The following is a 23,951-nucleotide window of genomic DNA, read 5'->3' as shown; positions in this document are numbered from 1 at the left end:
AACATCCTCAGCCCTGCACTCACAGGCAATGCGGATGTAGGCCTTCTGACTCTTGGTGGTGCCTGAGGAGCTCCAGGCCACGCACTGGCACCAGTACTCCTCCAGCCCAAACACCTTCTCCACCTGCTGCCGAGACACGTTGATGCGTACTTCCATGGCCGGCAGCCCTGGGGAGAAGAGGGGGGTAGCCAAAGCCCCATCACACAGTCTCGCCCAGGTCCACCATTCTGGATGTGGGGACCCCCTGCACTGCAGCCACTCCTGCTGTGGGCACTGGGATATCCCTCAGCCTGGAGGGGATTCCAGGGGAGCTCCAGGGGGAACTCAGGGGTTCCCTGTAACTTCCTCTCATTACACTTTATTACCAGAAGCTGTATCCCTGGAGTCATTTACAGCATCATCCCTAATGTTGCTTTGTGTAGTTGTCTCAAAGACACTACACAGAGGAGCTTTGAGCCAGAGGGCCCAGCCTCCAAGGACCCTGGGCAGAGTAGGTCAGGCGGACTGGCTGAGCCCTGGGGCTTTGAGGGTGAAACAGCGGTGAGGAAGGATCTGGCACACCTCCCCTCAAAGGGTTAGTTAGCAGGTAGCTCCTGACATGTGATAATATAATAACAGCCATTAGCACTGTAATTATAGCAATTATGAAGTATAATGATAGACCCCCGGGACTTGGTGAGGCTGGTTATTTTATTTAACCCACTGCCTTGGGTGGGTGTTGCTTCCACTCTGTGGATGAGGAAACAGAGGCTCAGAGAGGAGAGGGACTTGTTATCTGCACCCAAGACTATCTGAGTCCAGAGTTTGCAGGATGCTCTGCAGTCGCCTGGGGTGGGGTGCCCATTGGATAGGGAGAGCTATAGGAAGAGGGGGAGGGGAGGGAGAGGGTGCAGATGCCTGGGAGGAGCCTCAGGGACCCAGCTCTTCCCTGACTAGGGTGAAGAACCCTTCTTGAAGCTGCTATACTCGGCCCAGGTCCCCCTAAGGACCTGCAAGAGTGATGCCGGTTGTCCTCCAGCCACCTGGCCAGCAGCCAAAACCAGTGTCCCCAGGAGTGAAAAAAGACTGTTTGTTTCCAATTTCTCCTCCTCCTGACCTCAATTTCCCTCGGGTCATTGGCTTATCAGAAAGTAGGAGAAAGGCCGGGTTGCCAATGTGTTTCCATTGTTAACAGAGAAATTCAATTAGGGCTGCAGTTGCGTTGTGGGGAGGAGCAGGCGCAGCAGAGCTGTGGCTGGGCAACTCTTTCCTTCTTAATTTCTCTACTATGTTTTCCCCTGACCCCTCCTCATGAAGACCTCTCCTGTTGGGCCCCAGTTCTTCCATCATTTGGCCCTTCCCCCCGGACACTCCTCACAGGAGATGGATTGTCACCACAGTTGAGGTCAATCTAGCTGGGGTTTGTTCCTAGTCTGGGCACTGCCTGTTCTCCCAGCTTCTTCCACCCTGGCTACCCTATTCTACAAGGCAATGGGTGTACATGTGTGCTGGGAGTGGAATGGGAGCTGAGAACCAAGGGGAACCCACACAGGGACCCATGTATAGGAGAGGGGTCCTGGGTGCCAGCTACCCTCAGGATCAGGCACACTGTGCCTGGGGCATCTGAGAAGGAGCTGGGCCCAAACCCATGACTAGAGACAGGGTCCCTTCACCCCCGCCTGCTGTTGTTGGCCTCTGGGGCCAGGATATGTCCAGAATATTCTGACCTGGGTACTTTTCCTCTTCTGGGTGGAGTGAGTAGATGGCCCCCTCACACTCACCCAGGCAGCTCAGCTTGGGGAGAACAGCATTAAATTTACACATTCCTCTTTCCTTCTCCAAAGAGCTCTGGGCTACTAACCAAAAGGTTGGCAGTTTGAACCTACCAGTTGTTCCATGGGAGGAAGATGAGGAAGTTTTCTTCTGTAAAGATTTACAGGCTTGGAAACCCTATGGGGAAGTACTACTCTCCCCTAAAGGGCTGTTACGAGTTGGAATCACCTCGATGGCAGTGGGTTTAGTGGGTTATTTCTTTATCCCTTTCTCCCCACTCCTTCTGTCCTGTCACCTCCTCTTCTCTCTTCTTCCTTCTGCCAGGAATGAGGCCAAGTCTGTCCATGATATCTCAGCTCCAGGCAGCTCCCCTCTACTGCCAGGAAAGGCCTGAGCCCTGCAACTGGGGTGATAGGCTGAGGGGAAGCCCCTGCCCTGCTTGGGTCCTGTAAGACAGAGTGACCTTATTCCTGAGAGTAGAGTCTCTGGGCTTGGCTGTGTCTGCACCTGCCTGATGCAGGTGCCATCCTTGGGGAGGGGTGGGGAGGAAGGAAGAGGAGTCCTGGAGTCTGTGTGTGTGGGGAGGCAATGCGTGAATGCAGGTGGGGGCCCCCAGTGTAGGGACATGCTCGGGGGGTGGGGGTTCTGAATCAACAGGGATAAGTGAGTGGTAGAGGGCTGGCAGGGCATCCACGGCTAAGGTGGGCCTTACGTTCCCACATTCTTCCTCTATCTGCTTCTAAAAACCAATCTGTTTGTTTAACAACAAATTATTCTCCCAGACGCTACTCCTGATGCTAGCTTTAGCAAAATCTCAGGCTCTGCCAGCATCAGCAAGTTTGGGTTCTAGCATCTACAGGTTTGGGTGCTGCCACCCTTCTGATGGGGAATAAGTGTGAGAGTGAGGCTGGGATGGGGCTGCCGATCTGGGCTGATATCTGATCCTCACCATACCAACTGACCACAGACATTTCTGGTTCAGGGTTTCTCGTCTGGGCATCTGTGTGGGCCTGCTGTGGGTAAATAAGGGAAGCCTTTCTCTTCCCTTCAAAGCACTCAATGGCTTTGGGTTGAGAGATCAATAGGATCAGTGAAAAATTCAGACATGCCCGTTATGGTAGGCATGTGGTTGGATGCTCAGGGCAGGAGAGAGCAGGTGGTTACGGGGTAGGATGGGCTTACATGGAGCAAAGTTGAGTGCACCTGTGGGGGAGTGAGATGCGGCCCTCAGAGCCCTGGTATGTCCAACAAGCCCATGAATGCTTATCCAGGTAAGGGGCTGGAGTCTTACCCAAGCACAAATTTAAGGCCTCATGATAGCAGAAATGTTTCAGACAGGGAGGTATGTGTGTCTGAAGGACACATGTTCTGGAGGCAGGGGGCAACAAGAGGCTGGCCTGGAGCTTTCCAAGAGGTTCTAGAGCAGGCCCTCAAGGCGGCAGGAAGGCAAGTCCCTGGCTGTGGATCCTTCCTCAGGACCTGACCTCTCCCTGGGGGATTCTGTTGCAGCCAAGGTGGAGTATCATGCTGCAAAGTGGCACTGGGCCTGAGGGGGATGGGTGGGAGAGAAAGGCTTTGACTGGTGTGTGACATCTCACATCTCCACCCCCCACCAACCTGCAAAAGAACTCTCCTTGTTCCCATTTTTCAGATGAGGGAATGAGTGCTAAAGCTGCTTGTGTGGGTAGGAAGGCCTCAGGCATCTCTGCCAGGCAGGGGCGCTGATGGTGCCCATAACTCTTTTGGGCTGTAGAGCCCACTTACTCTCTCTGTTCCCCTCCTGAGGGTAGGAGGCAGGGCTGGTTCACCTGCCCTTAGAGCTTGGGGGCTAAATTCCTAGTACCTAAAGCCCTTAACTCAGTGCCTGGAGTTCCTAGTAGTACAAATGATTAACACATTCACTGCTAACTGAAAGGTTGGAAGTTCAAATCTACCCAGAGGCCTGGTGATCTGCTACTGAAAAATCAATTGAAAATCCTATGGAGCACAATTCTGATACACATGGAGTTGTCATGGGTTGGAATTGACTCAATGGCAACTGGTAACTGGTGGAACCCAGTGCCTGGCAAACGGTGATATCTGAACAAAGCCAGATCAAACACATGAAGCCACATGAACAAAGCTGTAACCAGCAGGTACGTAAAGGAGGCAGGGAGAGCTCCCTTAACTCCTGGTTGTAGGCTGAACTGACATTTGGTGGGAGAAGGCCAGGCCCTGTGGACCCTGGTACGGGAGAATGGAGATGACTTCTGGTAGACCAGAAGACCGCTTTGGAGCTCTACTCAACTTGAAGCCTTGAACACAACAGAGCCTTGGCCTCAATCTCATTTGTGAAATGACAGGTGGGTTTTGAGGACTAACTTGAATGCTGCCTACCTTCCTAGCTCTTCAGTTCTCATCCAGATTATTGCAAGAGCTTCCAGAGAGTTCTCTCTGTCCAGGACCTCTCCTCTTCCAGTTTTCCCTCTGCCCAGCATGGTCTTCTCACCATTCATAGCTGACCACAGCCCTCTCTGCCTGGCACCTTCCATTGCATCCTTGGAGCAGCCTTGTGGTCATTGCTGCTGCCCAGGCTCACCTCTCTCATGCCCCAAACCCCAGCCCTCTGAGGCCTGCTAGCCGATGCATTAGTACCTTCCCTTCCTTTGCCTGGGAAATGCTCCTCCCTGCTGGTTTTAAAATCCAAGCTTGGGCATTAGCCCTCCTCTGGGCACCCTTCCTAGACCACCCCCAGCCACTCCAGCAAGAGGGGTTCCTTGGCCTGCCCTTGGCATAAGGAGGTTTCCTGGACGCTATCCACCTACCCACAGCTGCACTGTGCTGGGTTTTGCATTGGCAGCCTGTGTTCCTGCTCAGGGTGCATGTGTGTGCTGTGTATGTGTGTCTTGGGCTGGAGGAGGTATTCCTTGGTGGGAAGGTGCTTGGTACTAAACTTAAGGGGCCCATAATACACAAGGCAGAAGGAAGGGGAACTGAGCTTCACTGGGGTGTAATTAAGGGGAAGTGCCCATTAGAAGGTTGGTTATTCTAATCCACCAGTGAATCCATGATCTGCTCCCATAAAGATCACAGCTTTGGAAACCCTATGGAGAGTTCTACTCTGTCCTATAGGGCTGCTTTGTGTTGGAAGCAACTCAACAACAATTAGTGAGGAAGAGAGACTGCTGTTAGCTCCTGCTTTGCTCTCTGCTGGGCCTGCATCTGGGGAGTAGTGAGGCCTACACAGGCTCTCCGTCCATGCCCATAGCACATGGTACCTGAGACCACAGGGCTGGTGGGCAATGGATGTCCATGAAAATGGCATTCCTTGGGCTGCCCTCTGCCCCTTCGCCCCTTCCCTTAGCAGAACTCTCTTTACTCAGTGACACTGGGTGGGCTTCTCCCATCAGCATCCCCACTGTCATCTGAAGGTCACTCATAACTCTAGCCATGTCACTCTACAGCTCAAAATCCCATTGGACAGTGATGTCACTCCAGACCCTGGTGAATGGAACCCCAGGTGGTACTGCTGCCCTGGCACTCATCCTCTAGGCCTTGCTTGCATTGTATCCCTACCTGGGAATTCCTCCCCTCTCCTCTCCCTGAACAATCTTTCCATGTCCGTCATTTACACCTCACCTCCTCAGAAGACCCCCAGGGTGCCCAAGCAGCTCAGTCCTGCTCTCCTCTTGATGGTACAGTCCTTGGGACATACTACGTGGCCAATCATGCTGTCTGCCTCTCTGGGGCTGAGTTCTGAGGGTGGGGCTGTGTCCCCAGCAAGGAAGTAGGTGCTCAAGAAAGGTTGTTGAGGAACCATGAATGAATGAATGCATATGTGAATGAATGAATGCATAAAGAAAACAGGAACAAAATTCAAGGTCTGGAAACTCTTTGATCCCCTGTGACCCATTCACTTCAAATTCCCTTTCTTTGCTAGGATGGCTCAGCCAGGCTCCAAATCAGCAGTGGGCATTTGAGAGCAGTTGCCAGGCTTCCTGTCCCATTTCAAAGATTCTTGGACATTTGAGGGAACTTCTCTCTTTCTCAAGGAGCTCTAGTGGCACAGGGGTTAAAGCACTAGACTGCTAACCAAAAGGCCAGCAGTTCAACCCCACCAGCCTCAGGAGAAAGATGAGGCAGCCTGCTTCCTTAAAGAATTTACAGCCTTGGATTCTCTATGAGCAGTTCTACTCTGTCCTATAGGGTCACTATGAGTTGGAATCAACTCGAAGGCAGTGGGGTTTGGGTTCTTTCTCATCTTCCCATCAAACTGTGAGCTCAGAGTCTGGTGAGGGTTGGGGACCCCAGGGATTCTTAGTGTGGGAATCCTGCCTCTTTTAGTGACTTGGGGATGGAGATATGGACTTAGGAGTGGCAGTGGGGATGGTGGGCACAGAGCTGGTTCCATCCTGACCATGTCAATGAGGGGCATGCAACCTGGAGCAGCTGTGGCCCGCTTCCCCCCAGCACCCAGCCAGATGCCTGTCTCACCACTGCTCGTATCCGTGCTGCGTTCGATCACATGGTCCACCTGGCGCACCCACTCCCCGTTGCACTTGAAGAAGATCTGTGTGGCAGGCGTGGCCTTGCACACCAGCAGCACTGGCTTGTTCTTGACAATATACACGTCCTCGGGCTCCACCAGGAAGTGGGGGAGCAGGTCTGGGTTGGCGCCGGGCACTGGATTGGGCACTGGGTTGGCTACCGTGGCACTCTGCTGGGCACCTGCATCAGGACAGAGGAGGAAGATGAATGGGCCTGTGGGGCCAGGGGTGATGAGGAGACAGAGGGCATGGCAGAAGCCCCCACATGAGTGGGGCTGATGGGAGGAGAATGAGTTCAGGCTACTGAATGCCCTCCCTAAGCCTTAGTTTCTTCCTCTGTAAAATGCGGGAAGATCAAGTTCACTCACTTCTGAAGACTATGGTGGGAAGCTTAGCTGAGGCCAAATGGGCAGTCCCAGCACACAGTAGGCCTTCAACCCATGCAGCAGCCTGGGCATGTTACTATCCTAGTATCACTGTTACTACTATCCCAGTAGAGGTTCAAATTCCTGGATAGTGTGAACGGTTAAATGATTAACTACTAACCAAAAGGCTGGCAGCTCAAATCCAAATCCAACCGAAGTGCCTCAGAAGAAAGTCCGGCAATCTTTCTGAAAGATCACAGTCACTGAAAACCCTGTGGAGCACAGTTCTACTCTGATAAACATGGGGTTGCCATAAGTTGGATTAACTCCATGTAACTAGTATTTATTTATTTATTAGTATAGGTTCAGGGATCTGGTAAGATATATTCAGTCCAGGGAAGCTGGGGGGAGGCATGTGCTGGCAGGCAGCTGGAGTGGGCAAGGGCTTTTTCCTCTAATGCCCCAACCTGGGGCTGCTTCCAGAGTCCACTTCCTAGTTGGTCCCCATCCCTATCACCTGCACACAGCAGGTGCTCAGGAAATACCAACTAGACGGAAGTGGGGTGTAGCAGGGTGCAGTGCAAGGGACACCTGGAAGGGTTCTGGGTGGCACTGCTACAGGAGAGGAACTCGGGGGAGTAAGGGAGGCTGGAGTGTGGGAAGGGGCTGGTGAGGCTGGGTGCTGGGTGAGCACAGGGAAGTGGGAGCCATGAAAGTCTGTCTGGGAACCTGAGGGGTCTCGGTCCTGTCTCACTCCTTCAAGGAGACAGGAATGGTTTCTTTCTAATTTTAACTGAAAACCACAACCATCCCACAAGTCATTTGTTGCTAATTACATAGGTAATTGGCTCTGAGGCATTGGCAGAGGTAAAGCCCCTAGAGCTGTCTAACCTGTCTGCTCCGACCAGGACCCCTGGGAGAGTGAGGGAGCATCCTCAGCCTCACCCCACACTCCACTGCCCACCAAACAGGCCCTTGGGGGCCCTTCCTTCTCCTCAGGGCTGCAGTGATTTCCCCCACTAACCACACTCAAAATGAATGGGGACTCTGGACATAAAGAGGAAAGAATTTGGGGAGATCCATTCTGCTCCTTGCTCACAGTGACCTTGGGCATGTTACTGATTTTGCCATCTGTGAAATGGAGATGGTATCTGCCCCATGGGGGAGTCCCAAGGGCCTCCTGTGTCTGCCCCTGGAGCCCTCTTCCCACACAGGGAACACCCATGTCTAGGGCCGGTTGTCTGTTTCCTTCTCTCCTGTTTGCATAAGGGCCGTGGGCATTATCCTCTCTTTCCCATGGCAGGAGTCTACCCGGCTGTGGGATGTGTGTGTGTGTGTGTGTGTGTCTGCTCCTGGTCTTGGGGCCAGCTCAGGGAAGATGCAATGGTAACCTAGGGGTGCCAGCTGAGAGCCTGAATACCTGGTTCGACTTCAGGCAGGGGTAGGGTGAGGATTGAATGGGAAAGGGGGAAAGTACGTGTAGTATAGGCCAGCTGCTTCAAGGCCCTGGGGGTTTGCGTTTACAATGCAAGGCATTACTGCCTTCAGCTTGCGGAGCATCACAGCCAACCCTTCAGAGGGAGGGTTGTCATTACATTTCACTGACAGGGACAGGTGACTTGCCCAAAGCCCCAAGGTCACTCAGCCAGAATGGAACAAGGGTCTGCAGACTTCACTTCTGGTGTTTGGTCCCTGGGCTGCCGGAGCCAGCTCCCACCTTAGCTAGCACAGCTAAGGGCACTACCTCTTGGGGTCAGCCCCCAGACTCTAGCAGTCCTGGGTTCAGACGGGCACTTGGCTGCCCACTGGATTGTCTGTCAGAGTCCAGGGGATGGAGGGAGGCCTGGCCTAACCAGGGAGTAGTTGCTATGCCCTTGTGGGGTCAGAGGCACACAGCAGTGGCTTCCATACCCCCTCCCGGGTGGATGCAGTAGGGACATTGGTGGGGGCATTTCTGACACAGCAGGACAATGTATTAGCCACGGGTCATCCACCCCTCCTCCAGCTTCTCTGCCCCTCCTCCCACCTGTACCCCTCCTCCCACCCCTGCCCTTCCCTCTGGCCTCTTTGGGCCTCCTCAGCCCCCCACCACACTCTGGCCTCTCCTCAGCTTGTCTTTCTCCTTCCTGTGACCTCTCTCTGATAGCCAAAATCCCTGCACATTTCTGTAGCTCCAAAAAAGGAGACTAGGCCACTTGTAACCATGTATACAATTTGGAAGAGGAAGCTCACCTTACCCTGGCCCATCCATCCTGAACCCCTTCTACCTGACTCTGCCAGTGCCCCCTTCAGGGTCAGGCAAGTGGGGGTTAGACACAGGGGAGCGGTCATCTAGATAGCTTACAGAGAATCCAAGGCTCCCAGCTCTGACCTTGGACTCTCAGTGTCCACTGGGGACCGCCACCTGATCCTGTTGCTATTATGATTGTTCTTTCCTGTCACTCAGCCCAGGTTTGTCAGCCCCCTGACCCAGGCAGCAGGTGCAGAGATGACTGAATTCCTCACCTCTGTGTCTGGGGGTGCAAGCAGGGCTCCTAGGATCTGCAGAATGAACGGGGAGGCCTGAGAGGTCTAATGGCCTCTCTTAATCCGTACCCAGGGAAGCCACAGCACCTCCACAGACTCCAGAGCTGCACGGGGAACAGCAAGCTGGACCCCAGAGTGGACTGTGCACAGGGTCTGGAGGCAGGCCCCACCAGCCCCAGAGGAGTATGAGGGCCCTTGTGGCTGGTTCTGGGTCTGCCCTGCTTCCGTCCACACCTCACCCAGCAGGGGCTCTACGTGATGCCCTGAACCCATCTACTGGGGGACGGGGTCCCTGGTTGGCCTGTGGAGGCAGGGAGAGGCCTCCAGCCTCTCTATTGATCACCACACCAAGCACTGCTCGCGTCAGCCGCCTGCTGAACCCAGTGCAATCCCTCATGTCTGCATTTAACTGCTAATGAAAAATAAATGTACTGTGACCAATAAGGGACATAGCTCACTTCTCCGGGGCCTCCGACACGCCACAATGGCGAGGTCTCCCTCCCCACCCTGGGGGGCACTTACCAGGCAGGCCCAGGGGCGCCCTCCAGGCTACAGCTCTGCCCTCTAGCAAGGACACTCTAAGGCCATGAGTGGGAGTTAACTCAGGCCCCACAAGGTGGCCTCTCAGGGCCAAGGGATGCTACCTGGGCAGCAGAGCTGGCATTCCCTTGCTCCAGCCCCCAAGCCCACTCTGTGACCTCCACCCTAGTGGTTGGCACCCATGACCTCCCCACACACTGTTCTAGTTAGGCCTTTTATCTGAATGAAAGCAGGGCAGGAATCCAGGTCTCCCCCTGGGCATGCAGGGCGTGAGTGGTTTTCTTCTTTTACATGAATCCTGAGCTTGCTTGTTGAAGGTAACACCAAGTGGTACATGCTCAGTGCCAAGCGACCTATGATCTTTTCAACGAGGCACACACTATCTTATTTCTCCCAGTCCCTGTCACTCCCTATTGCCTCACTCTGGGCCTGCTTCTTCTATTTCCATTGTCTGCCTGGCCTCTGTAAGCATTTCAGAATAGGGTCAGGCACTATCGGCTGGCATTCCCAAGCCTCCATCTGGCCCAGTCAGCCCTCATCTCCCTTTGCAGAAACACCCACTGATCCCTTCTGGGTAATAAATCTTCGCTCATGTCTGAAACACCCCTCCTCCCTCCTTTACCAGGACTTTCCTCCCTTCTCTTCAGGGCCCAGCTCCAATGTCACTCTTCCTGGAAAGATGCTCCCTGCCTCAGTCTCCCAGGACAGACACATGACAGTTTCACCCTCTCTGCATCTGTCCTCATGGGTGCTGGAGTTTTTCTCATAGGGTGGGCTGGTAGGTTGTTGAAGTGTCTGTCCCCATCACCAGACTGTCCATTCTTGGTCCCTGCTGCCCAGTGTCAGGCTGTCTAGTGTGGGCATTAGTGATTGGAACTCAGAGAGGGGCACCTATCGCTGCTTTCCCTATTGCTGCTGAGATGACAGGTCTATCAGGAAAGCACTGCTGAGGGGGATGCACCTAGGCTGCAGGTGGCTCCTGGGACTGCAGGAAAGCAGGCAGGTGCAGGCCAGTACCAGGTAGGCAGACAGGGCCTCCCAAATCCACTACTCCAGTCACCCATGACCTAGAGGCTCTCCTCCTGCACAGGTGTGGCCTGAGTGGAGTGGGCAACAGAAGACTTGTAGGAGGTAAGTCAGAGAGGAAGCAGGGCTGCATTCCATGGGTACCTTAGGGTTGAGGAGGATGGGAGTTTATTGGAAGGGCAATGGAGAGTTTTGGAGGGCTACCTGCAGAGGAGTGATGAGACCACCTGGGTAAGGGATGGACTGGGGGGGGTAGCGGCAGGGAGATGGATGATGAGGCTGCTGTGGGCATCCAGTGGAGCTGACCATGCTAGGCCTTGCTCCACCTGGGAGCTCGCATCAGCCTTCAAGTTTCATCAAAGGGGTCACCTCCTCCAAGACACCTTCCTTGACCCACACTGTTACTCACCCTCCCTGTGCCCTGAACCTCCATGCAAAGTACATGCCACACCCAGGACTGGGCAGATTTGTTTGCATGCTGCCTCTCTATTAGGTCAAGGACTCCTTTGGAGCTAGAGCCCCATCTCTTTTATTTCTGGGCCCAACACCAATCCAAAGTCTGGCATGGGTGCTGATGGGGGATCTGTTGAGTGACTGAATGACTACCCTCACTTCTCCCTTGAATTTCAGAAGATCTGCCCAAGGGCAGCCCTTTTGATTTGTCCTGCAGGGAGACCCAGGGAGAGAGCAGAGAGGCTCCTGGGCAGAGGCCTGGGCAGGGAGAGGGGACCAAGCTCGAGGCTGCTCAACAGTACTCCGACAAGCTGCTGCTCTCAGAAACAGTACTCCGACAAGCTGCTGCTCTCAGAAGCTGAGCCCCCCTTTCCTCACCTGCAGTCTGGGATGCTGAGACCTGCCTGTGCAGCACTGAGGCCCAGGGTGGGTGTGAAAGTGCTTTCAAATGTTTTATTTTTAAAAGCACCACGAAAATACGAGGTGTGATTAATCAGGCTATTAATGAACCCGTATTTACTGAGCAAGGACTCTGTCCCTGGGAGCCTGGAGGTGGAGCACGTCTTCCCAAGAGCAGCCACACCCTAGCCAAGACCCTGTCCCTCACCTCCCAGTGGCCTGGGGAGAGGGAGAAAGTGTGTATGGGGAGAACACAGGCAAGGGGGCAGGGCGGCAAACCCTTGCTTTTTCCACTCTCCTGAGAAATGTTCTGGATTTGAAATGGAGTAGAAGAGGGACTGGGGCATAGCAGCCTCCACTTTTCTCCAGCCCAGACCCCTTCCTGGCTTTTCACCAGCACCCCTCACCACCTTGGCACCCATGCTCTCAGCCTCTTGCCAGCAGAGTCCCCAAGACCCTCTGGCTGGCCCATCCCCTGGAGATCTGCCTTCGGTAGGTCTGCTTGAAGGAGGCCTGGCAGTTAAGCACTCAGCTGCTAACCAAAAGGTCAGCAGTTTGAACCTACCAGCCACTCCGCAGGAGAACCATTACAGCCTTGGAAACCCTATGGGGCAGTTCCACTCTGTCTTATAGGGTTGTCATGAGTCAGAATCAGCTTGATGGCAATAGGTTTAAGTCTGCTTGGGGCCTGGGTGTCTAGTTTTTAAAGCCACAAGATAATGTACCATGTCCTTAGACTGGCATCTGAGGATCTGCTGGTGTAGGGCTGCCTGCTGTCAGCCTGGCCTCTGGGGACTCCCTCCATGCTTGTCCTATGGCCTGGCATGGGGACTGTTTTCAGTTCCTCAAGGGCTTTTTCATGTCTGTTCCAGGCTCCTGTGGGGTTGGCTTTGCCTCCCTTCCCTACTTTCTGGCTTACAGTGCCTGATTTTCCTTCAAGAATCCCCTCAACAATGGCCACATGGTCCCAGTGGGCTGACCTCATCCCTGGCCTCAGGGATGGGTGTATAACCTGGGCCAGGCAACCAGCATACTCCCACTCCCAGATCACTCCATTCACACAGATAAGATTCCAGCATTCTGGTTGGACTGTTAGGAAGAGAGAAGCTCTCCTTCTACCGGCTTGGAGCAGTGGGCAGATAGTCCTGAAGCTGCTGGGGCCACCAACACAGAAGGGCTGGTGCTGGGAGCCTGTAGGTCAAACAGTAAGGCCAATTGCAAGTGAAAATCAGCCACAGTTTGAAGCAAGAGCTTGGAGAATGGAGATACCAACCAGGGAAGAGAGAAGCCAGGTAGTCCTGGTAGCATCTGAGGCCCAGGACGCATTCGGAGCTGTACCTGGCTCCCCAGCCTATTAAGCCCCTTTTTTTTTTTTTTGGCTTAATCAGGTAAGAGTTAGGATCTTTTCATCTGATTGATCCATGGCCCCTCTGGGATCCGCCTGGCTGGTTTCTACTCATCCCTCAAGGCGTAAAAGTGTCACAGGAGCAGCAGCTGCCTCCCCAAGACTGGAGCAAAGTCACCCTCTTTCCCAGTGAGCTCCAGGGGCCCGGTCACAAGGACAGACACAGGTGTCATGAGGACATGTGGACAAACTGAACCGTGAAGCACAAGGCAGGTAGGGTGGCATAGCAGGTAGTCACCCGGTGAGAATGTTCAGCAGGGTCATGGTGCTGTAGACCAGGCCTGTCATCTGGTGGCTGCAAGCAGGTTCCCTGCCTGCCCCTCATCCTACAGAAGATGCTTAGTGTAGGTTTGGAACTGACTCTCATACACTGCTGGTGGGACTGTAAAATGGTACAACCATTGTGGAAAGCAGTATGGCGATTCCTTCAAAAGTTGGAAATACAAATACCATTTGACCCAGCCATCCCATTACTAGGTATATACCCTAAAGAAGTGAGAGCCATAACAAGAACAGATATATGCACGCCGATGTTCATCGCAGCACTATTTACAATAGCCAAAACTTGGAAACAACCTAGATGTCCAACAACTGAGGAATGGATAACCAAACTTTGGTACATTCACACAATGGAATACTATGCAACGCTAAAGAATAATGTAGAATCTGCAAAACACCGCATAACGTGGATGAACTTGGAGGACATTATGCTGAGCGAAATAAGTCAGTCACAAAAGGACAAATATTGTATTAGTCCGTTATTGTGAAAGTTAAGGAAAGGTTTATATATTGGAGGACATTTTCTTTGTTGGTTACCAGGGGTGGGAGGGAAGGGGAGGGAATGCTGTTAGATAGATAGAGATAAATATTGATTTGGGTGAAGAGAAGGGCAATGTACCAAATGTGAGTGACCAATATGGCAGCATTGAGGATGAGAAAGACAGAGAGAGTTACATGGGTAGTACAAAAAACAAATATGAACCCCTTTGCATATACAATACTGAGTTGTCAATGAAAGCAAACATGGGTATAGGGACGGATAGATGGGTGAACAAGCTAAACAATTAGGTACGTCTAAATGGAGAGTGTATCCAAGATCATATACAGGGTTGGCAGACAATGGGCCTATAAGTTCATGTGAATGATCAGAATTCCCAGGTGTATAGTAGAGCTGACAAGGGGCAAGGTTATGGTCATTACTTGGTCACAGCCAGCTACCCAGAGGGACCGAGTAGTTGATCCTGCGGGCTTGGGACCATAGTCACAGGGGACATCAAACTCAATTGGCATAACATACTATACAAAACATTGTTCCACCTCCTACTTTGGCGAGTAGCTACTGGGACCTTAAAAGCTAGGAAGCTGCCATCTAGATGCAACAACGGGTCTCTCCTCGTCAAGAAGAAAGAAGAAAACCAAAATTAATGGAAACGATCAGTCCTAGCGACTGGTACACCATCCGATCTGCAATCTATACAACTATGAGACCAGAAGAACTAGATGGTGCCCAGCTACCACTGCCATCCACTTGGAAGGGATGTAGGAGATCCTGCATAAAGAGGGAGAACAATGTGGTACAAAACTCAAAATCATTTGAAGGCAAAAAAAAAAAAAAAAAAAGAAGGTGGGGACCAGGTTTGCTGGTCCAATAGAGCCTGGTGTAACCACTGAGACTATGGCCCCTAGCTGCCCTTCAGGTCTGGAATTGAACCCACAACTGTGGTTTCCAGCCAAACAAAGTACAGGCAAGTGAGTTAAACATTTACCTCAAGTAGACACACGCCCTGGAGAGAACAATCATGGGAGAAGGAAGGGCTGCTTATGCACAGGGAGATAGTGCAGGGTGCAGAAGAGTATGAAGGGATGGACACTGGGAGGAGGTAACTATGGGGAGAAAGTGGGAGGGGAGCTGCTGCATTGTAAATTTTGGTCAATGACATGAGACAAAGTATATGTGAACTGCTGTATGAAAAGTGAATTTACTCTGTAAATCTTCACCCAAATCCTAATAAAAAAAAATAAATTACCCACTTGGTGGTATTTTGTAATGGCGGCCCTAGGAAACTGAACCACCACCTCAGGATCTTTGCAATCTCTTTCCTCTGCCTGGAACACACTGCCCTGATCTTGCCACCACTGCCTTTCTCTAATCCCTCAGGTCTCAGCTCCCATGCTACCTCCTCCGAAGGCCCCACCCTGACCACTGTGTCTGCAGTATCTCCTCCTGGTCCTCCCCCTCTTTGCTCATAGCATGTATCATGATATGAAGACATCTTGCTTATGGACTGGCTTGATTGTTATTGTCTGTGTCCCTCCGCCTAAAATGTCAGTGTCATGACAATGGGGGCCACTTCTGTCTAGGTCTTTGCTATAGCCCCAGCACCAAGCACCCAGCCTTGGTCCTGGCATATTGTAGGTACTTGAGAATCATATGCTAAATGCGTGGACAAGCAAACTCAGGTCTTCAAACTCTAAGTCACTGCCCACACTGGGTGTCACACCTCTGCCAGTACCGAGAGCCCTCAAACCCACCACAGAAAGGGAGTCAGAACCTACTGGGATGCACAGGGAAGGGGTGGCTGGAAGGGGGAACAGGCTCCCAGGGGCCCCTCACAGGGCCCTGATCCTGCTGCAGGGCCTTGCTTCGGGCCAGAGAAATAGTTAAAGCGAGGCCTAAATAAGCATTTGATTAACAAACGATAAAATAGCTATTGTGTCCCTGAATTAAGCTGTAATTGTGGCTGATAATTGGCTGGTTAGAATTTAATAAGCTGCAATTAAATAGAATGGAATCCAGGGTAATTATGTGGTCGCACAGCCCAGGGATGGAAGCTTTTTCCTTTTCCTTCTCTGGAATCCTTTGCATGTGTGGTGTATGTCGCTGTGGTGTTTAGTGGTTTTGTATGTGTCTCTGTGTGTGTAACAGGCCTTCTCCACCTCCCACCTGATGGGGGTGGAGGGTAGGGGGTGGCAAGGAAAAGGGGCAGCTGGCCCAGCCTCCTAATCACCAGTCAGTACCACGTGGCTCTCAGGCTTTGAGGACAGCTAGGGCCTGTGGCAGCCCCCGATGAAAGAGACATACAAGGATCCCAGGCACAGTTCCTTGCAGGGCGGGAAGCCTGGGGAGGGTGGCCAGGAGGGCACTGGGAATGCAGGGGAAGCAGGCAGCCGGGAAAGGTCTGCCTATCTTCCCAAGAAGGCCGCTGGGGCTCAGACAGGAGAAGGACGTGCTCAAGGTCATGTGGCCATCAGTGGCTGAGACGGGTCAGGGCCTCAGATAGGATCAACGGAGACTCCTGTGCATGCACGCAGGCATACACACACACACACACACACACAGAGCCAGCTCTCATGACAGCCATCAGCGTCCTTCACTGGGCAAACCCACAGGCTGAGCAAGAATGAGTACCTGTTCTGCCACATACCCTTAAGACAAGCCCCCCACCCCTCACCCAGGCAGAAATCCGAGAGCTGTCCCCTCTGGGGCAAGAGTGTGACTCTGCAGCCCCTCCTCTTGCCTCATGCTCCCATCCCCCTCACCTCTCCCGGTGGCTGCAGCCTGGCCCCTTCCCCCATTCCCAGTCCAGGTGTGGTGACCAGCAAGTCCGTGGGGATGATGAATGGCATTGCCGATGCACCATTTATGACCCCATCAGCATTTTTACAATGTTGCCGGCAATTAATTTAATTAAAGACCCTGTCCCGGATATGGTGGCATTTCATATCTCACTGGTTTAATGTGCGCCTGGCCAGAGCTGGGCCCAGGGGTGGTCTGGGACTGGTGGTGCCGCTGCTTCCTCAGCCAGGCTGTGGTGCACAGGGCAGGGAGGGGGCGGCATAGGTGCCCACCTTCACTACCCATGACCACAGTGACTTCGTGTGCATGTGCACATGCACACACACATGCACACACACAGTCATCATGGTAACAACATGGCTAGCTCGGCATGAATTTTCTTTTTTAACCCTTACAACCATTCTAGGAGGCAGAGAACCATCTTTAACCTCCAATTTACAGGTAAGGAAATGGAGGCACAAGGTGAATATGTAGTGAGTGATGAGTACCTATGCCACACTCTTAACCAGGACACATTCATTCATCAAGTGTGTGCTGACTGTTTCCAATGTGCCCGGCACCATCCTTGACACTGATGATATAGCAGTGAGCAAGGTGGACTCATGTCCTGCCCTCACAGAGCATGTGGTCCAGTGCTGAGCATGCACACAGTCAGACAGGGAGGGCACAACCCTGACAGGACGTCCCAGGAACTCAACACCTCAGGGACACATTCAATGCACCTATGCCCAGTGCATTCACTACTGTGTGTGGACACATGCGCACACATGTACATATACAAACGTGTGCACATACCATCGCCCACACCAGGATGGTGACTCTGCAGTCAGGGGTCACCCACCATCCTTTGACTCCCATTCTCAGCAGCTGAGCCCACCTGGATCCCCCTCATACCCTTATACCCATAGGAAACTCTTGCCACACAGTCACAGATCCAGATGCCAAACCAGATGCCACCTAGATGCCAGCTGGTCCTGCCAGCTCCAGGCAGGAACAGTGGCCAGTACACATCACCAGCTCCTCTGTTAGTCACAGCTGTCCTTCATCCCTGAGCCTCAGCCATGAGCCTTAGCCATGTCTCTTGTCCCTGGTTGTGCTTTGCCCTCCCCTAGGCCCCTACTTCCATCGCTTCCCCACCAGCCTCCTGACCATGGTGCTCCAGTTGGGCCTGTAACCCCAACCTCACTCCTGAGCTCCATCTGGGTACCTTCACCTGCCTCTGGACATCCCCTCCAAACCACCACATCCAAGTGGAACTCCATGATGTCTCCTGCAAACCTCTCGCAGGGCTACTGCCTCTCCAAGGAGCTCAGAGAGTCCCAGACTCTCTGTTTCCTGACCAGCTCTCCAGTGATGGCGGGCTATTGTAGGTCCCCCACCCCTGCATGGCCAAACATGTTCCCCACCCCTGCCTCTCCCCCTATTCCTCCTCTCTCACCTCATGACTACAATACTCAGCTCACTCAGCCTGCCTCCAAAACGTCCCTGCCTGTACTACATCCAGTCTGACCTCCTGGCTTTGGGGCCATCCTCAACTATGTTGCCACAGTGCTATTTCTAGAAAAAAAACATGACCCCACACTTTAACTCCTACAGTGGTTCCCACTGACTGCGAGGTGAGGCCAGCTCCTCACCACCCCAAACAACTGCAACCGACTCATCTCTGGCCATCAACCCCATCCTGAACCCAGCTCAGCCTCAGCCTCATTCCCTCCCCCTGAAAGCCCTAGACACCTCTCCTCACTCCAACATTTGCGTTTGCTGTTCTCTTTGCTGCTATGCACCTCATCCACTTTCGATGCACCCCAGCTCTGATAATTCATTCTTTATTCATCCTTCCCAACTCTTCTCAGCACGGTGGAAGGCATTGCTCACCCCTCTGGCTCCCACAGCTAAAGAGCATCATTATCAGACTGAGTTACAGGGTTGGCTGTCTGTGTGGTTGCCTCCTCCATCAGACTATGCACTCTCAAGGGCACCCAACCAGGTGTGGGCCACCTCTTTTCAGCAGTGTCCCTCTTAGGGACTAGCAAGTTTGGAGTCAGTGACTGGTTGTCTCTCTTATTTGCTGCAAGCTCCCAGGCATGGGCAGTGGGGTGTGTTATTTCAGCCCCTGCCAGTCACTGACTGGCACAGACCAGGCACTACTCAAGAAGAGGGCAGAGTCCTCAGTTGGGCATCATGAGACTGGGTCTCCAGTCTCCACTCTGCCTCTACCTGGCTGTGTGACCTTGGGCATGTCACTCCCTTCTCCAAACCCCAGAACTGGAGAAGGTGGAACTGGATGGGGAAGGGGCAAACTCAGGTGCCTTCAGGGGACTGAGTGGGTGGGGGCTTGAGGAATGGTGAGTGATGCCCCACAAAAAGGGAACTGGCTCAGTCCAGCCAACTGTGGCCAAGAGGAGCCAGGCTTCTTTGGAGAGAGAGGCTGAAAATCCAAGCTTTTCTGTGAAACCTTCTGTCTTAAAATGTTGACAACTCATTTAAACATTTTAAACACTGTGCAGGCCAAACAAGTTGGCAGGCCAAAGCCAGACTGGACAATGTCCAAGGTCTCCTCTGACTTTACAGATCTAGGAATCAGGGTCACAAAAGGCCTTGGGGGAGCTCTACCCCACTCTGCCACACTCTGGTCCCTGCTGTCACTCATCTGCCCTCCTGGTCTCCCCAGTCCCTGCTCTTGCCACCCATGCCAGAGCCCACCATGCTGTCTTCAGCCTGGGACCCTTCCTCATCAAAGCCTCCCCAGTGGAGGCCTAAGGGCAGAGACTGATGGACTAGCAGGCTTGCAGCTCAGGGAAGCAGTGGGGCTCACAGTAAGGGGGCAGGTGGGGGGAGGGGGTGCACCCACTGAGCCTGCAGTGGGGCTGGGCCTCATCCTGACTTGGGAAAGCCAGAAGAAGGTTGCTGGAGACAGACAGGCAGATGAGGTGGGAGTCCCCAGCAAGGCCCTTACACTCCCTTTCTGGGCAGAGGAGTTTAGGCCTGGTTTTGGCCTTCCAGCTGGGAAGAGGGTATCTGGCCTCACCCATCATGCCCCTGATGAGACAGTAATGAGCCCTCACCCCATTTTAATTACCTGCTGTCCAAATAATTACCAGCTTGTTTATTTCACTTAATGGCAGCAGTACTTTTTTCTCCTGATATTGATTTCATGTTTTCCTGGTTTGTTCATTATCTTTCCTGCCCCTTTAATGGGCTCTGAGGTCTTATGGGTATAGAAGAGGGGGCTGAAGGAGGCAGGGGGAAAGGGGTGCTGGGAGGGAGATGGAGAAAGAAGGGTGGCCTTTGCTGTGTGGCTCAAGGCCAGCTGCTGCCCTCTCTGGTCCTTGAGTCTCAGGATCTCAGGTCTCTGTACACCTTCTCATGGGCACACCCCTTGATGCAATTGGGGTGGAACATTTTAAAATTAAAGAAAGGAGGAAGGGGGTATGGGAGAGAGACAAGATAGTGTATGCCCTCTCCAAGGGTCCCTAAAATAAATGAGTGGAGAAATACCACATTACCATTAACACCAAACACTAGGCTATACAGATAAACACATAAACACTTGAGATGATCAGACAGGGGTGAGTGAATAGAGGTATACTCTAGACCAAGGATAGACTCAGCTAAGCCTAATCTTGTACAGACCCCAGTGATACAAAATACCTGCAGTCCTTATAGAAACCATAGAAGACAGACACAGAATAATCCCTCACAGACATCCCAGCACTATGGGAGAGAGATCCAATAGAGCTACTACCTGGGACCGTAGTACTGGGGGACACCAGACTCAACTGGCACAACAAAATACATAAAAGCATTGCTCTACATCCTGCATTTGTGAGTAGTGAATGGGGTCTTAAAGCCTTCAAGCAGCCATCTAAGATGCAGCTAATGGTCTCCTAGCATTGGAAGTAAAGAAGAATGCAAAAAAAAAAAAGGTATTTAGAAGCAATCAGCCCTAGGACACGATGGCCCTCGAGACCAGAAGAACTGGATGGTGCCCGACTATCAATGCCAATCACTCAGGAAAGGATCAAATCTGGAGATCCTGGATAGAGTAGGAGGGAAAACATGGAACAAAATCCAAAAACTCAATAATGAGCAGAATTACTGGTCAGATGAAATCTGGTGAGACTCCCAATACCATGGCCCTGAAATACATTCGGTGCCTGGAATAAAACTCACCCCCAGGAGTGGGCTCTCAGCCCAATAGTTAACAAGATGTACATGCAGACCACTCAATCTAGGATGCCACACCCACACACTCAATGGTAATACATCCCTTAGAGCAATAGACCATGGAACACCAAAGGACCAATATTCAAACTGAGGAAATGCAGGACAAACAGGAATGCATAATTATGAAGGGCACAGGGGGAGGGTTGCAGGGTAGGGAGGGGAGGAGACTGGGTTACGGTTGGACATGGCAAATGGGGAATGAAACTAAATGTACGTGTGACGTTGAATGTAAAACAAGCTCTTAAAAATAAAAAAGAAATGAGTGGAGAGTCAGATAAGAGTAAGGGTGAGAGGGACCTGAGAGAGGACAAGGAAGGGGAGTGGAGGGAAAAGGAGGAGATAGGGAAGAGGAGGCTTGGCACTAATGCCAGAATGAGGCAGAGAGGAGATGCTGCTGGAAGTCAGCCCAGAGGAGGCTGCAGCATGAAGGCCGCTGGTCAGCTGGGTGGTAGAGAGGTCAGTGGGCGGCCTCTTCTTCCCCACTTCCCTCAGGCCTGGTGGGGGAGACAGAAGGAGCCTCTCCTTTTGAGGAGCCCAGTAACTTTCTGGGCCTGACCTCCATCCTTGGCCTCTGCCTCACCTGCCTGCTGTTGCCATGGAAATGCTAGTGATGCTGTGATGTCATCTGGCCTATGGAAGAGCAGCTCATTTCTCTGGTTTTGGAGGGAGGAGTAAGGGGGAAAGGGGATGAGGGGGAGGGAAAGGCCAGGGCTTCTTGGGGTAGAGATTTAGAGCCTCTTGAAGGGGTCATTAGCTCTTAATAAATCACTAATAATCGCATGAATATTTAAATCTTCATAAAAAGAAATACAGTAGGCCCAGTGAGTCTCCTTGTGTGGGTATTTATTGCTATGAGGCTGGAATATATAAAAGTTGGTATCGGTCTGATTGAACCACTGTTATCGCCACAGCTAAATGGGTAATTGGGAGTGAGAGACGCTATCAGCAGATATAAATTACATACAGTAAACCAAGGGCATTAACTGAAGGTTTATTATCAATTATCTCTGAGCTTGTTCCCCTTAAAAAGAACTTTAAGTGTATTAATGAGAAAATTTACAGATCTTAATGAATTCAAGGAAGCAAGAGGGGGCTGACGGGCCCCCACCTGGTGCTCTCTTTGGGACCCTTGGCATCCTTGGGCCCAGGTGTGGTGGAGAGTAGGGTAGGGGTTCCCAGCAGAGGGAAGCCCTGAGAGGTAGGGCATGGGGACATTGGCCCTCTAAACACACATAGGCACATGCACACACATTCATAAATATGCACACACACTTTTGCATACACAGGCATAGTCACATGTGTTGTATGTGCACATATATGCATGTGCATACATAAGCACACACACTCACACATTCATCCAACATATGTATGTATACACATTCATATGTGCACACATGCACTTATACACACACTTACATACACATGCCTGCACAAAGCCTAGAATGGCTGGGACAGCTAGTCCATCCCTGAGGCTAGCCATGGCCCTCTCTTGGGACCCCCATTCCAGAGTGGGGACTGAGTGGGAGATGGGCAGTTTCACTCCAGCATCCAAGCATCCAGAAGCAGGAGCCCCACTGTTATGCACCTGGCAGACCTTCATCTGCCTCCAAGGCAGAATGTGGGAAACAACCAGAGAGGCATAAATGAAGGGCAGTGGGGTGAGAGACAGTTGGAGGAGGGGCATGGTTTCTCACACTTTTTCAGGATGGGAAGCTCCCTGTCGACCTGGGAAACCTTTGTAGGTGTCTGTGTCCATCCTGAGTATGAGCATGTCCACCGTGCTGATATACCCACTGTACTGCTCCCTGCAAGGTCAACTCCACCTCCTGGACGACTCACCACCCGCAGCCTCCTCTCCCCCAGGGCCACTGTACCAGGACTGTGTGTCCTCAGCCTCTCCTGCCTCTGCATGTGTGCCAGGTCCTGGGCAGCAGCTTAGATTTACTGTGGGGGGCAAAGCCAGGCTAGCCTCTCCCTGGAATACACCCCCTTACAGGTAACAGATCTTAAGTAGATCATCAGACTGTTGAGTTCAAAGTCAGGACTGTAGTCACCAGAAGCTAGAGGCATGAGAGCACATGACTGGGAGGCTTGATCCAGGACATCTGGGAGGGTTTCCTGGAGGTGGTGTCACTGAGTTGGAATCCTTAAAATGCCTCAGTAGTCCAAGGATGCTCAACTGTCCTCCATCAAGGACAAGAAAACCTTTCATTGAATTCTTTTGCTGACTCACCCTTGTTGACCTCGGTCTCCTCTTTTTTTTGTTTCCCTCCTAGCCCCAGTTCTATTCCCTCACCTTCAGTTCATCCCTGCTCCTGACAGCCCCTACTGCCTGTCTTCCGCCTCCACCTCTCCACTGAAACCTCTTTTCCCATCTGCCAACGAACCTCCTGTCTCTGATTCAAGAGTTCCTCCTTGGCCCTGTCCTCTCCCCCTCCCTCATATGCCTCTTCTCTCCTCCCCTCTCTTCACTCCTGAGGATGTCAGGCTTCCACAGGGACCTCCTGGTGGAAGATGTCGAATCCTCACTCCAGGACGTTGGGACCCATCTCTGCAGGATGCTTCCTCTTAGCCATCCTGTAGTGGCCACCCCCAAATCACCAGCTCCCTTGCACATGGTGTTGTCGCCTCCCTGGCTGGAAACCTGCTGCAAGTGGCTCTTTGTCCCTTCTTCTCCTGTCCCTTCAGATATTACAAGCCACCGTCCCCTCAACTCATGCCCAGGGCCTTTCATTTCTTCGTTTAGCACTCCAAGCTCAGTCCTGCCACAGAGCTTTAGCACCTGCTGTTCTATTTGCATAGGACACTGTTCCCACTAATACCCTAGCTCAGCCCTCCTTATGGTCTTGATCTATGCCCATGTTACCTCCTCTGAGAGGCCCTCCATGACTACCCCATCACATTCCAGCATTCATCATGCTCTGATTGGGTTCCCACTTGACTGAGTTCTTTGTTGTCAGTCTGCTCCACTGGCAGGGAAACTCCTAGAGCAGAGGTTCCTATCCATTTCATTCACCTAGCACACCAAAGGGTCCCCTGAATAAGTATTTCTGAATGAAAGGACGGACACATTGTCAAGTCCCTGCTCTGTGCCAGGTGCCATGCCATGGCTGCAGAAGGTCTCAACAGTACACACACAAAGGTGCTGCATAGGT

General features: G+C 52.3%; 1 protein-coding gene across 1 annotated transcript in view; it reads right to left on the bottom strand.

The window, feature by feature from the left end:
- The window catches only part of UNC5A (unc-5 netrin receptor A), a 72,788-nt gene that overhangs the window by 11,246 nt on the left and 37,591 nt on the right, over positions 1 to 23,951 (bottom strand). Inside the window, exons 2-3 of the mRNA XM_007952939.2 lie at positions 6,226 to 6,459; positions 24 to 167 (exon numbers count right to left, since the gene is read on the bottom strand). Coding sequence (XP_007951130.1) covers positions 24 to 167; positions 6,226 to 6,459 — 378 coding nt within the window. The remainder of the gene's footprint in view (positions 1 to 23; positions 168 to 6,225; positions 6,460 to 23,951) is intronic.

The sequence above is a fragment of the Orycteropus afer genome, unplaced genomic scaffold (genome assembly GCF_000298275.1).
Source record: "Orycteropus afer afer isolate SDZICR_OR568_19922 unplaced genomic scaffold, OryAfe1.0 scaffold00366, whole genome shotgun sequence".
In the NCBI taxonomy this organism is placed as follows: Eukaryota; Metazoa; Chordata; class Mammalia; order Tubulidentata; family Orycteropodidae; genus Orycteropus; species Orycteropus afer.
This window is presented reverse-complemented; position numbering and strand designations above follow the sequence as displayed.